This window comes from Chelonoidis abingdonii, chromosome 21 (genome assembly GCF_003597395.2).
Source record: "Chelonoidis abingdonii isolate Lonesome George chromosome 21, CheloAbing_2.0, whole genome shotgun sequence".
NCBI lineage: Eukaryota > Metazoa > Chordata > Testudines > Testudinidae > Chelonoidis > Chelonoidis abingdonii.
In genome coordinates, this window is record NC_133789.1 from 538,841 (window position 1) to 553,677 (window position 14,837).

Sequence of the window (14,837 nt, forward strand, 5' to 3'; positions counted from 1 at the left end):
TACGGTCCATGCTGGAGCTCTTTTTGGATTTGAGACTGCATCGCCACCCGTGCTGATCAGAGCTCCACGCTGGGCAAACAGGAAATGTAATTCAAAAGTTCGCGGGGCCTTTCCTGTTTACCTGCCCGCTGCATCCGAGTTCAGATTGCTGTCCAGAGCGGTCAGTGGTGCACTGTGGGATACCGCCCGGAGGCCAATAACGTCAATTTCCGTCCACACTAACTGTGTTAATATCGAATTTAGCGCTACTCCTCTCGTCGCAGTGGAGTACAGAAATTGATTTAAAGAGCCCTTTATATCGATATAAAGGGCGTTGTAGTGTGGACGGGTACAGCGTTAAATCGATTTAACGCTCTTTAAATCGATTTAAACGCATAGTGTAGACCAGGCCTCGGTTTCAGCATGGCTGATTCTCCCTCAGTTTTTTCTGTGTTTACTTTTGTCTTTGCTTCAGTGTAAATTTAAGGCATTGCTGCCCCCACCTGTCTGAGCTTCAGAACTGAGTCTATGCAATAATCCCTTTCAAGTGAAAAGTCTCATACCGGGAAACTGCCATCCTTGAATAAGGTGGCACAGAGCGTCCTTTTGGTTCAAAATCTATGTAAGTGCCACCTGCTTTTGCTGCTGAGTGCTCACTGTGAGTATATCATGTTTTGTTTCTGGTCTCCAACTGCACATCATCTGAATAGCCCATACTTGTAAGATCTAAACTGAGTTCAATCAATTTTGATTTGTGTACTCGTGCCCTGATACCCACAACTCCAAAAGCTGGTTTTATTTCTTGTGTGATCCAATAGGTTTTCCAGATTCCAAGTCTACTATGTCAGCCAGGAAGGTATAAGATTTCTCATTCTGCAGACATATGCTGTGCACTGCCACTTGCTCAGCTACAGACCTATACTGGAATCATCAGCAAACAGCAATAAAAGTAGTAATAATCATGTTTTTGTCCCATTAGAATCTTTGCCGTGGCCTCTCTAAAGTATTTCACTGTGTAGGTATTTAATTTAAAAACAAACAAACAAACCCTTTGTAGTAGCGTGGTGCCCAGAAGCCACACTTGAGATGAGGACCCTACTATACTAGGTACAGTGTTTACACATTGTAAGAGACAGTACCTGCTCTGAAGAGCTTATGGTCCAGATGCTTAAATAATGGGGAGGGATAACAGGCACACAGAGGTGAAGATCCATTTTGTGCTTTCTTGCATTTCATGTGAGCACCAGAGCAGTTATATACTTATAGAGAATCATTTCTAAAGATTTTATGCCAGGGGCTAAAAGGACTACCGTTATCAGATGATTTCTCATGTTTTCTGCAAGTTAATGTAAGAAATATTAAATGTTTTATGTAAATCTATTTAGCTTTTCATTAGCTCTGGAAACTATTCATGTGCAAGGCCCCGATCCTCGAAGCATGAGTCAGTGGAGCTCAGGATTGGACCTCCTGACAACTAAGGCTACGTCTGCACTGCACTTTCCTCGGTAAAACTTTTTGTCAGTCAAGGATATGAAAAAAAACTACATCCCTGTCTGACAAAAGGTTTACTCATGAAAAGCGTTGGTGTGGACAGCGCTTTGTCAGTGGGAGACGCTCTTCCGCCCACAAAGCTACCGCCCCTTGTTGGGGCTGGTTTTATTTTGTCGGTGGGAGAGAGCTACACTGCACACCTTACAGCAGCATGGCATAACCTAAGATACTTGTATACCCTAACCATTTCCTGCTTTGACTATTACAACCTCCTCTGGCTGGTGAGTCTTGCCCACATGCTCAGGGTTTAGCTGATCGCCATATTTGGGGTCGGGAAGGAATTTTCCTTCAGGGCAGACTGGCAGAAGCCCTGGGGGGTTTTCGCCTTCCTCTGCAGCATGGGGCACGGGTCGCTTGCTGGAAGGTTCTCTGCTCATAATGGTCCCTTCTGACCTTAAAATCTATGAGTCTGTGATTCTTGATGTGCCCCTCATCCATTTCTCATCTGTCCAAAATTCAGTTGACAAAATAATTTCCTTGTTAGCTGCTATAACAGCATTTCCCCCACAACCCTGAAAGCCCTGCACTTGTTCACCAGCCCTCTGCATATTAAGGTCAAATTCTGGCCTTCAAGACTGAGATTCAGTTCCTCTCTGTATCTTTAATATAATGTACTTTCATGTCGTCATCTGTTCTGTCCACCAGTGATGCCAGCTTATGACTTCTCACATAAATTTCTGCTGTTTTCTATGCTGCCTTCTGTATCTAGAAAACTGCTGAAGCCTATTCGCTAAGGCATCGCCCTCAGTGCATTCAGGTCCCTCCTAAAGACTTACATCTGCCTCAAAGAAATAAACTAATTCATATTTTAAATGAAAGCTTGAAAAAAAAGTTGTTCATCAAGAAGTGTACATGAGTTCGCTGAGTCGCCATTTGATCTTATTTCTGTTACTTTCCCCATTCTGCTCTATTCCTCTAGTTTGTGATCACCTTCATATGTAATGTCAAGTCTGTATGCTCGATTGTAAACTCTTTAGAGCAAGGATCCATCAAATTCTCTGAGGAGCCTAATACATGCAACATAGTACATATGAAGGTAGTAATGTTTACATTGCAGGCAAATGTGAATGAGATACTGTGTGCCAGAATAAATTTCTTTCTTTTTTGTAGATTGTGTCTGGAATTGAGGAATGGAGTCATCTGTGGCTGCCATTGGAGATGTGCAAAGTGTGCTTTTGGCTATGCAGAAGAACTTGGAGTGCCCAATATGGTATGTTGGGCAAGAATCTGGACTTCATACTGCACCGGGATGGGCAAACTTTTTGGCTTGAGAGCCACAACAGAGTTCCAAAACTATGGAGGGCTGTGTAAGGAAGGCTGTGCTTCCCCAAACAGCCTGGTCCCTGCCCCCTATCTGCCCCTCCCACTTTCTGCCCCCTGACTGCCCTCCTCAGAACCCCCAACCCATCCAACCCCCCCTGCTCCTTGTCTCCTGACCGTCCCCTCCCAGGATCCCCTGCCCCTAACCGCCCTGTCCCCGGGACCCTACCCCCTATCTAACCCCCCCACCACCACCCCCAGTCCCTGACTGCCCTTACCTCTATCCACACCCCTACCCCCTGACAGTCCCCCCCAGGACTCCCACGCTTATCCAACCGTTCCCTGTCCCCTGACTGCCACCTGGGACCCTCTGCCTCTTAGCCAACCCCCCTGCTCCTCACCCCCTTACTATGCCCAGAGCACCAGGACTGGCTACTACACCACCTGGCCAGAACCAGCCACGCTGCCGCACAATCTAGAGCAGCAGGGCAGGCCGACAGCTCTTGCAGTCGCGCTGCCCGGCAGGAGCTCGCAGCAGAGTGCTGGCAGCATGGCAAGCTGAGGCTGCGAGGGAGGCGAGACAGCAGAGGAGGGACCAGGGGCTAGCCTCCCCGGCTGGAGCTCAAGGGCCAGGCAGGACGGTCCCACGAGCCACAGTTTGCTCTTCTGTACTTACTCTATGCACAGCCACAGCTGGGGCCATTTGGAAAATAAATATTTGGGTTTTGTGAGGTCCAAGCTTTCTGTATCTCGGAGAGCTTAGTGAGAAAATACTTACATCTGCTCAGATCTAAGCACGAAGAGTTAACAGCACCTGGATACATGTAACAAATGTGTTCTAACAAATCCTGCCTTTATTAACAAGGAAGCTTGAACCTCCCTTAACTATTCAATAGTGGGGGGGTGGGAACTGGAACTGGCTGGATCCAAGTGCAGCTTGTGAGAGAGCCTGGATCCTGCCTGTTTGACTCTACACAAGGTACATAGTCCTTCAAAACAAACAGGATGTTAAAATGTTAAGGGTCAGAGTTAAAGCTAGGAAATTCAGAACTCTTGATGAATTTAGGACAGACTCTTAATTTCTAAGAACCACATATGTGGTAGAGTGTGCGTTTAGTAGCAAATGATTCAGGGATGAAAGGTCTGAGTTGAGTTTTAAACAAGCTTAACATCTAGCTTTTGCCCCAGTGATTAGAAAATGACTTGGCCTAACTGCAGTGAACATGTTATAGTGTGATCTCTTTCATTGTAAAGCCACAGCGTAGGAGACTCTATATTCTTTATGACTAGTCAAATGTCACTGTACTACCTCTTCCGGAGCATTTGGAGAGTAATAATGCTGTGCTTCTTGGTAAATCTCTGAATCGCTGCATGATTTGTTATAATGACAATAAATAGTGAACCATTTGAGAGCAGCTAAAATTAAAAGATCATAATTGCTCAGAGAAAATATAATCCAACACAGTTGTCAAGATTTTGCTTTCAGATTTGCCTGGTGCACATTTTCTACCATGTTCTGTTCCCCATATGTGTGTGGAGCTCCCTACGGGACAGTAGAATATCTTGTGTGGGGAGAGTTTTGCCCAGTGGAACTTTCACCTCTCATTGATGGTAGAACTCTGAGAGGCAACATGGATTTGATTCTTAAAGCTAACAGCATATTTGTTAAATAATAAACCATGGAAAAATGCATAGTCTTAACTTAAGAACCACTAAGCCAGAGAAGCAGTAGATGGCAATATTAAAAAATACTTCTGGGATTTTACAACACTTACTAACCTCTCGTGGTAGTAATTGTAAAGTGAGCAAACAGCTATGGATACAGTGGAGGTTGGGTCCATTTATTTTGCATTTTCATGAGAATCTAAGTAATAAAAGTGTAATGTTCTTTATTACTCTAGCAAATTATCAATTTTTAAAAGTTAGGAGACTCATAAAAATTAAGGATGCAGGAATGAGAGTAAATGCTGATGCTGCTTTTTTGGCTACTATTGCTGTAGATTTTTGGTATTAGCAATTATTATTCAGACTGTTTTGCAGCAGAAACTGCTTTATTTGCTTTGACCAAGTAACAGTCATTTTGATGTAGCCTTTTAATTGGAGTCATTGTGGTACTTGGCAAAGTTTATATAGCTTGTTTTTATTCTCTGCTTTATTCACTGAGGTTCATTGAGCTGAAATCCATTTCTGTGGCAGCTGTTAAAGAAGAATGGTAGCAGTGAACAGAAAATACTTAGCCTGTTCTTACATGCTGCTAATTTCTGAGATTCTGGGATTCTGAATGATCTGTCCTCTTGATGTGGATACAAGAACTGTGAAACCCTTAAGGGTTTCGCAACATGACTCGGCCTGTTAACTGCATGCTTGCCTAGATATGTGACATTTTATCTAAATAACGGGGAATTTTTCCACATGTGGAAGGTAGGTTGTACTCGCTGACTTTAAAATGGCTAAAGCATGGAAACTGTTCAAGTAAATCCATTAGGAGCATATCTCAAAGCCACAACAACAAAGGATTCAGGGTCAAAAGTGAGTTAATATTTTGAAGCCATTCCTGTCTAACATGTTTTAAGAACAGCTGAAAGAGTTAAAATGACTCAAGCCAAGTTATTTACTGAATGTTTCTTTCTGTACCAGGTGGATTTTGCTACTGTTATTCCCTACTGCATGTATTCCTTTTATTTTTGTACTCAGGCTAGAGCAGATTTAACTGTTTTGACCTTGTCTGCTCATGCTCACAAGAAATGTAGGGTTCCACCCGGTGTGCCATAACTTAGTTTTGAAAGGTAGAGGAAAGGGAATTTAACTGTTCTACTAAAAATCATAGTGTGGCAAAGGACTTCCCCAGTGGAATAGTTTTTCTAATCCCTTTCTGGTTTTCTTTTGTTCTTACTCCGTTCCCTCTGTCCCGCTTAGAAACTTATTTCATATCTTCCCTCTAGCGATGGTTGCTTGTATGTGGGAGTGGGGGAGGGAAAAGATGGGTTGATAGCAGGAGACCTTTGAAGTCCTTACTTCCTATTAAAACATAGTGTGTATTGGATTTTTGGATGTTGGGGCGGCTTAATAATATCATTCACTGATTGAGCAGGTCCTGTATTTATGAACCTTCACCAATCCAAAGATGGCTGTGTGAATGTTCATTATGAAACGTCATCCTGAAAAATAAGATGCTGAACATGGTGCAGTGAACCATTTTAGTCAAAGATGTGGCAGAGGAGGAAATGTCTCTTAGCCTGTTAGTCAGTGTTTGTAAGACAAACTACAAGAATGGTTTCAGTCCTGTTTGGTTTTTTTATTTATTTTGTGTTGAAATTTTCCTGTGTTCTGAGTTTGTTTGCAGGATGTCTGCCTGGTTTGGGTTATAATTACAGTGCTGGAATGTAATTATTCCAGTTCTGTGGTATTAGATGAGCATGTGGTACCGTAGCTAGAACTTTCTTCCCAATAACATTGATTTCTGCTCTCTGTGCTGTATCTCAAAAAGCAGTAGGGTTGTATCCAAGCGGGGATTGCCTGTCTGCTTCAAAGCTTTGAGTTAATCTAGCCAAGACATGAGAACCATCATAATCATAATGAACTTTTTGAGGAGTTTCCAGCATGGTGCAGTTTCTCTTAATTAAAGTTGCACTACTGTACTATTCAGTGCACAGTTTAGGAGTGCTTCTAAGTAGCATCCTCAAGTCACATGTTCTAGGAGATTGGGTCCCATCTCAACAGTGGTCCCCAACCTTTTCGTGGCCAGTAGCACATTCATGTTTTCAGAAGTGTGTGGTGGGCACCAACAATTTTTCAAGGCTTATTTTGTATTTGTACATTAAATAATACGAAAAACATCATATTTAATATAACATAATATAGGAATCCAGAGAGAAGCTGCAAGGACTGAGAACACCGGCGCCTGCAGCCCCGGAGTTCTTTGTCCCCAGCAGATGCAGGGCTGCGGCTTCTCGCTAGCTTAAGCCACAGCCCCACGCCTGCCAGGGACCGAGAACACCAGCACCCACAGCCTGCAGCCCCGGAGTTCTCTGTCCCCGGCAGGCATAGGGCAGTGGCTTGTCTCCCCTGCTAGGCACTAGGCAGGCCCCGCGCCTGCTGGGAACAGAGAACACCATGCTCGTAGCCTGAGTTCTCTGTCCCCGTCAGGTGTCGGACCGCAGCTTCTCTCCCCTGCTGGGCACTAGGTGGCGTACATAAATGCCCCGGCAGGCGCCATGGCACCCACAGGCACCATGTTGGGGACCACTGGGCTAGAGAAATGCTGTCTAATTGGGAATGAAGCTGTTGGCCCTCTGGAAACTACAACCAGTATGGAATGTGGCAACCGATCTCCCCAGCAACATGAGCTACTGCAAATACATCAAACTTGTCTTCTGCTCTCTTCAGGGCCTCACTATGTACTACTATGTCAATTCAAGGACTCAGTCCTTATCTTTAAGACACTAAATGGTTTGAGTCCAGGATATTTAAAAGATCCCTAAAACTCTAGGGCGAGGACTGCAGGTGAAAGTGCTGCTTCTCTGGATCAATGGAACTATCCACAGCAAAGATAAAGGTCATTTGTGCAGGAGACAGAACTTTCACGGGGGAAGTCTATCCAAGACTGGAACAGATCCCCACAGGGACTGAGAACTACCACAGCCATCTCCCACTTCTGCTCTAAATGCAAGGTTCACATCTTTGACCTTGCTTTTGCTAATGTAAACACACAGCAAAAATGTACATATATTAAATTGATATAAATAAATAATTTTTAAAAATAGAGTAAACCACTCCCCATGCACAGTTTCTTCTTGGGAGAAAAACAGAAAAAGAGAATCACACATGACAGATACTAATCATATCACTTAATGCACTTCTAGAAAATGATCATATTGAAGTGATGAGGGTCACGTAACAACCTGAGTAGAATAGAATTGGTATAGGGAAGGCTTGTATTCCCAGTATTTCCACAAGGGGACAGAGTGGAAGAGGATGTGTTTTGTAGCTGCAAAACAGCTTGTCCCTTCCCATACTGAACTGGCATCTCCAGAAAGCATACCTTTTAGGTAGAGAGGAAGGAAGAAAGAAATTGCTTTAGAAAAACTAATACTATGCAATAGGCTGCACAACTGGAAAAGTCAGCCACCTTGCCTAGTGCCCAAACAAAAATTATGTTGAATATAATAGCCCACCTTAAATGATTACTCTCGTTATAGTTAGTATGGCATTTTTTCATTTCGCGCATGCGCGCGCATGTGTGTGTGTGTGTATGTGTGTGTGTGTGTGTGTGTGTGTATATATATATATATAAAATAATATTTTCCACTGCATGCATCCAATGAAGTGAGTTTTAGCCCACGAAAGCTTATGCTCAAATACATTTGTTAGTCTCTAAGGTGCCACAAGTACTCCTCGTTCTTTTTGTTGAATATTCTGCTTTTCTTGGCAAAGATTATGTATTGTTTTCTAGTTTAATCAAGTTTTTGCGTTTCTTTATTTATTTTTGTTGTATTGTCTTTTCAAATGTATAACAGTAAATATTTTTTTCCTCTTTCAGTTTGGAGTTGATAAAAGAGCCAGTCTCAACAAAATGTGACCATATATTCTGCAGGTGGGCCTCCAAACTTCTTCAGCGCATAGTGCTCTCTGAGCATAGTCTCTCTCAGCAATGCTAATGGAGTAGACTACTTAATAAATTAATGATTAGCTATTTCAAGAGAAGAAAATCCATTCCAGCTGGAACTAGCTGCAGCTTTGGAGACCATTTCAGAAGCAATATGCTCAATTTGGTTTAAACTCTGTAGTAATAATGTAGGTACTCAGTTTGACAATGACAGATCTTTACAGAGATGAGGTTATCCTAGCAAAGTGAAACCTATCAAAATGGGTACCGCTTTTTAGAAAAACCAATTTCTTCTGTTAAAACGAATTACCAGCATGATTTTTGCTCTTTCTTTTAATAGATTCTGTATGTTCAAACTTCTCAGCAAAAAGAAAAAAGGCCCAGCTCAGTGTCCACTGTGTAAGACTGAGGTTACCAAAAGGTAATGTACTCTGGGGACCACGGCGTTGGATAGAGAGAGAGCAGATGGAACTCTAAAACAGAAAATCTTGTTTTGTGCAAATGTCTTCACTAATAAGGAGCAAAAAATTGAAAGAGTAGAAAAATAGGAAGAATTGTCTCTTAGCGTTTTCTGTGACCATCTCCAAAACAGCTGTATGGTTCAGAATCTACTCTTAGGAAATGTTTGTGCTGTAAAATATCTCAAATTTCACCATTGTTTAACCATCACAGGCAGTTTCTATGCTAAAGCTACATTAGAATAATTAAATATAAAATTGTAAGAATAATGTGTACCACCTCTTGGTTTATTCTGAAGTGAATAATGCTTTAATTACAGTAATACCGGCTATAGCATCTTTGGGAATCGAGCCTTTGCTCCTTGGAAACAGTTCTTAGCACTATCTCATTTTCCACATACCCAGTTGCATCCCCCTCCTTACTTAGCTGAGATTCCCAGGGAACTACTGGTAACTTACCCATGCCTTCCTCTTTCACACACATCTGTTGTTTTTGTTTCAGAAGTCTTCAGGAAAATCCGAGATTTAAGCAGCTAATTGAAGGACTACTGGAAACTATCCATGCTTTTGAACTTGACACTGGAATCAAGTGTAAGTGTTGCTTGTCTCCAAGGGTCTGCACTCATGGTAAACTTTTGGGCATTTGTATCAAAATTATATGTCCAGTGCCATAGTCACTGTGTAAAACTCCATGGGGTGGGTTTTTCAGAAGTTCTTAGTTATTTAGGGCCATAAGTTGTAAAGAAAGTCATCCCAGCACTTCTGAAAATCCCATCCCAGGACTTCGAGGATCGTTCTGTGTGTGGAATGACTACGGTATCTGACCATATTTTCAGTGTTCATCTGAGATATGTTTGAACTTGTGTTAGCTAATTTTAATTCTATAACCAAGTCAAAAGTCTTATCCTGCTTCCTCTCTTCCCGCTGCTCCCAACTCCTCTTACTGTGTCTTTAGTTTCTTCTATTTATTTTTTTAACTAAACTGTGATATAATTAATTTTAGCCTAATGAGACTGAACTGTGAATCACTGCACTAATTACATTTAAATGTACACTCTCAATCATGTTATTCTGATATGAACACTGGAACTGGTAGACTTTTAGATACATATTTTTGTTTGTATTTTGGGATAGGGCTTTTTTATGGGAAGGTGTTTTGATATATGGAGTTGGACAGTTCTTCTCAGTTTTTTTAATTGTTTTGTATCACTTTAAAATTACTAGTTTTAGACCCTAATCCTGCAAGCTGATTCATGTGGTCATACCAATTTTTGCCTGGACGATCTGTTTTTAAGATTGGGGCTTCAATAAATTAGTTTGTAAGGAATTTCTCATGAATCTAGGTTAGGGATAGTTTTGTAGTGTAAAATTAATGCTAGTAATTTGTTCATTGCTAGTCTTAAAATCAATAACTTTTATTTTCTGGGGCTTGGAGCGTTATGTACAAGATACAATTGTACAGAAGCTCCCCAACTTAAGCAAAGTGTTCTGTTCTGGAAGGCCTTGCGTAAATCGAGTTTTGCGTAAGTCGGGAACGTACCTTTGATAATTATGCACCAAAAAAAAAAGGTGTTTATGGAACTTTTTCTGTAACTCTGGATTTCCGTACCTCGCGTTTGCGCAACCTGGGGAGCATCTGTACAGGACTTCTGTTACTGTTGCACATGATGTATTAGTGTCCAGTTCATGGTTCTTTAACGGTTATGGTGGAAGAAAGTTTGTTTCCTAATATTTTTCTTTCTTCTATCATTTCTCAGTTTTAAACAGTCAGGATTTTTCTAAAAAACCTGTAGAAACCAGTTCTACTGAGCTCCTGTGGAAGGAAGGTTCCATTATCCAAAGTAAAGGGTACAGAAACAGACAAAAAAGAATTCAAGAACAAGAAAATCCAACCTTGGTAATTTTTCTCTTCTATTTATTTTTAATCTGGAATATCATCTGATGGCTAGTGATTTAGGAATGCAACTCTGAATTAATTTAAATGAGCCAAAATCCTTATATTGTGTTGTTTTTTAAATGACTATTTGACTGAAATAACTCTCCTTAAAGATGTTGCTTGAATAAAAGGGCTTCATTACTTTTTATTATGCAAGGTTGTAATATATATTAATTGTTGCTGAAATTACTGCTATGAGGTTTTTTCTACTAATGTATAATGGTGAATTCTAATTGAATAACTATTAAAAGGACATTGCAGACTTTAAAAAAAAAAAAACTATAAAGGAAAATTACTTGACATTGTAATAGCCCATAATAACCTTGAAAAATAAAAACTTTTCAAATGTTGCCTTTCCACTTGCTTCAGTGTATCTCCTGTGAGAGCTGACAGCAGCATGAGCTTCTGTAGGATGGTTTTTTACTCCTGTGCAACTGGTGATGTTGGGCAAAGAATTGATTTTTGCAACAGAGCTTTAAAAAAAACGTTGTTTGGTTTATAGTCTGCCTAAACACTGGCCACTGTTTAATTTTTTGGTAGTAAAGTGATGAATTTGAAGAAAATATTCTTGGCTATTTATAATCAAAAAGAGATTTCCCAAATGTGTGGTAATTTTTTTTTGAGCCTAAGCTCGTTCCCAGGACCCATTAGGACACTTATCTGATCTGCCAAATATTGAATATAATCCTATGCTAAATGTGGCAGAACTGTAACAAAAATGCTTTGAAATGTTAAATGACTAAAAATTACATTTCTGCTTTTACAACAGAAGAATGTTTATTAATTGCAGAATACCTCTCAAATAAATCAGTTAAAGCCATTCTCATGAACTGCATGTTAAAGTTCTGTACCGAGTCTCCAGATACTTCATGGAGCATAAGGTAGAATGGTTGTATCTGACCATCCTACTGATTATATAATTCAGCCTGATGTGCTTACTTTTGTTTTTTGAAGTAACCACTTCCTCTGTACCCTTTTATTGGCAGGAAGCTAATGCTGGTGCCCAGGTTGCAGACAACATGGTCAGGAGGAGTTCCCTCAGAAACAAAAGGCAAAAATGTGAATCTGGTAAAGCAGTATACATTGAATTTGGTAAGAACCCCTGTGTGTAAATGTACTAATGTAAAGCATAATAATGCTTGTATAGCACCTTCTGCCTATGAATAGCAAAGTGTTTTACAAGTAGTTCTCTCTGTTTCGTACAGAAGAACAAGGGGACATTTTAGTTGTATTGGGTGGGAAATTCAAAACTGATTAAATACTTTTTCAAACAATGTGTAATTAAAATCTGAAACTCACTGCCACAGGCAGTCTGTGAGGCCAAGAACTTAACAAGATTAAAAAAGGATTGGATAATTATATGTATATCAAGAATATCCAGACTTGTTAAAAATGATGGTAATTAAATCTTATGCTTCAAGGCTTAGGCCAATCTCTAACTGCTAGAGATCAGGATGAGACCTAATGTTCGGGGCAGACTATCCCACATCTGCCTACTGTGGGGTTTTGACACCTTCCTCTAAAGCAGCTGGCACTGTCCGCTGTCAGAAACAAGATACTGGACTAGGTGGACTTCAGGTCTGATTCCATATGACAGTTCCTGTGTTCCTAATTAATTTAGACTTGCACCATCCTTGGGAGTGCGGAATTCTCCACTTATGAAAAGGAGATAAACTGAGCCACAGAAGCCTGAGCTGGGATTAGAATATAGCCAGAGCTCCCAACTTCCAGTCTCATGCTTTAGACACTAGCCAGTGCATTCTGTATTGGGTAAAAAATTAGAAACTCAAATCAGAACTATTCTTCTTTCACTAGCTGGCTCTGTATAAAAAGCTTTAGTACATTGTTTTGTGCTGGGGGCAACAATGTATCTGCACAGAGAAATTACACCCGGCATAAATTGCTGGCATGATCAAGCTGAAGTTCACATAGTACAAGCTGAAAGAACTTAATTGTGAAAAAGACCAGGGAATAAGTGCTTTTGTGAATACAGCACATTGAAACAATGACACATCCTGGTTTGCTTTTTGGGTCTTTTCAGCTGGAGTGCTAACAGCTGATTTGGGTTTTTTTTTTCAGGATCTGATTCTTCTGATGATCTTTTTAAAAAAGCAGGTGGTGGTGGGTAAGTAAAAGAGAACAATACTTGGAATGTGGTTCGTATTTTCTAGTTTATCTTATTTAACTACTCCTTGATGGGTCTTAGAGAATCAGATGTGCTGCAGTGTTGTCAAGAGGGACCTACAGCATTTAGCGGCCCTAGGCACCTTTGATGGACTTTCCAAATAGATGACGACAATGCTGTGGTAAACATTATTCACAAAACGTGTCTGAAGACATGTTTACAGTTAAATCCAGTTTCCACCCACATTCTGCACTCCCTTGACAGCTAACATTAGTGTCCCAGGATTCACATCCATAAGTCACTATGGAAAATATTACGCTTTTCACCAGTTGAACCTTCATACATTTCCAGATACCATTGTTTTTCTACACTTTCAAAAGGGAAGCCATTCCTAGTCTTCCAGCTTCTTCAGAGTAGCCTCCTTGGTTGGTATGTATATGATCCCAGATAATTAAATTCATCTGCTGCCTCTATAGCTTGACCATTAATTGTAATGTCCACTTGTATCATGTTGTTATTGATTATGGCAACATACATGCATTTCATTTTTGCCACGTTCAGGAATAGTCCATATTCCTGATTACATGTTTTTACAGGCTTCATTATTCATTGCATTGTGTCCGTGGTTGCAGCAAAAAGTGTTATATCATCAACATATCTGAGGTCAGTTAAGAAGTGTCCACCAGTGGAACCTCAGCTCCTTCCACTTTTTCAAAACTTTCCAGAGCTTGAATTTTAATAAATTTTGTGAACACGTGGAAAAGACTCGAAGGGAAAAATGCACCCTGGTCTCACACTCTTCTCAATGGAAAACCAATCGCTGTTTTTCACACCATGGCCTGTTGTTGACCGAAGAGACTTGCAATGAGTTTAATTAGATGCTTTGGAGTCCCTGTGTCTGCCAATATCCTCCAGTGATGGTTATGTCAGATGGCATCACGTGATCAATGGATGTTTATACTCCTTGGGTTTTTCAGTGATATGGATATTTGCAAATTTGATCCCCTGTGTCTCATTCCTCTCTGAAATCACATAGTTGTAGTGGTAGTTCTACTCCTATCATACTTCATGGTATCTTGAATTATGTAGAGCAGCACTTTGCTCATGTGCGATATCAGGGAGATGGTACAATAGTTACTGCATTCTGTTATATCCCTGTTCTTTGGCAAGGGCAGAAAGATTCTTTTTGTCCAGTTGTTGTCCAGCCAGTTTTTAGTCATCCATACATCATTGCAGATTTTCCACGTAAGGTCAATATTGTGGACACTATTCGCATTTAACAATTCTGCTGGTATATTATGCACCCATGGTGCTTTCCTAGTCTTAATTTTCATAATATACCCCACTTCCCCTAAGGCTTTATGGCTTCAGCTCTGTATCTCTTCTCTGCTGTCATGTATAGTAAGTGGTTCTGATAAAGCATATAGATTGGTACAGTAATTGCTCCCCTTGCATTTGATATTATCATCTTCAGTAAGAACTCTGTCATCGTAATCTTTTATTATGGGTGCTCGTGGGGAAAACTTTTTAGTAAGGAGACTGACCACTGGGAGAATAGCTTCTTTTAAAATTACTGCCTTTATAATTCTCAAGTTCCTTGCATTTTGCCATATTGTGTTTGTTGTCATAAGAACATAAGAATGACCATACTGGGTCAGATCAATGGTTCATCTAGCCCAGTGACCTGTCTTCCGACAGTGACCAATGCCGGATATTTCAAGGAGAATGAAAAGAACAGGGCAATTATCAAGTGCTGTAACTCCTGTCCTTCAGTCACAGCATCTGTCAGTCTCGTCTAGTCTGCCTTTGAATCCATCTGCTCAGTTCCTTGTATTTTCTCCTGCATTCTTCAGTCTCCACATCTCTTTTTCACTCTGAATTGTGTTTTTGCCAGCTCAAACAACTTCTCCATTAACTGTAGTG

At 40.7% G+C, this 14,837-nt stretch overlaps 1 protein-coding gene across 4 annotated transcripts in view; it reads left to right on the forward strand.

Moving 5' to 3' along the window:
• BRCA1 (BRCA1 DNA repair associated) overlaps nucleotides 1-14,837 on the forward strand; it is a 54,761-nt gene that overhangs the window by 2,747 nt on the left and 37,177 nt on the right. For 2 of the 4 annotated variants that reach the window (XM_032772710.2, XM_032772715.2), the window contains exons 1-9: nucleotides 462-601; nucleotides 798-928; nucleotides 2,641-2,740; nucleotides 8,330-8,383; nucleotides 8,736-8,816; nucleotides 9,356-9,444; nucleotides 10,611-10,750; nucleotides 11,776-11,881; nucleotides 12,869-12,914. In XM_032772710.2, the coding sequence (XP_032628601.1) occupies nucleotides 2,661-2,740; nucleotides 8,330-8,383; nucleotides 8,736-8,816; nucleotides 9,356-9,444; nucleotides 10,611-10,750; nucleotides 11,776-11,881; nucleotides 12,869-12,914 (596 nt within the window). In that variant the 5' untranslated portion in view covers nucleotides 462-601; nucleotides 798-928; nucleotides 2,641-2,660. Of the gene's footprint in view, nucleotides 1-461; nucleotides 602-797; nucleotides 929-2,640; nucleotides 2,741-8,329; nucleotides 8,384-8,735; nucleotides 8,817-9,355; nucleotides 9,445-10,610; nucleotides 10,751-11,775; nucleotides 11,882-12,868; nucleotides 12,915-14,837 lie in introns of those variants that run through there. The other 2 variants (XM_075059568.1, XM_075059569.1) reach the window with 2 other exon arrangements.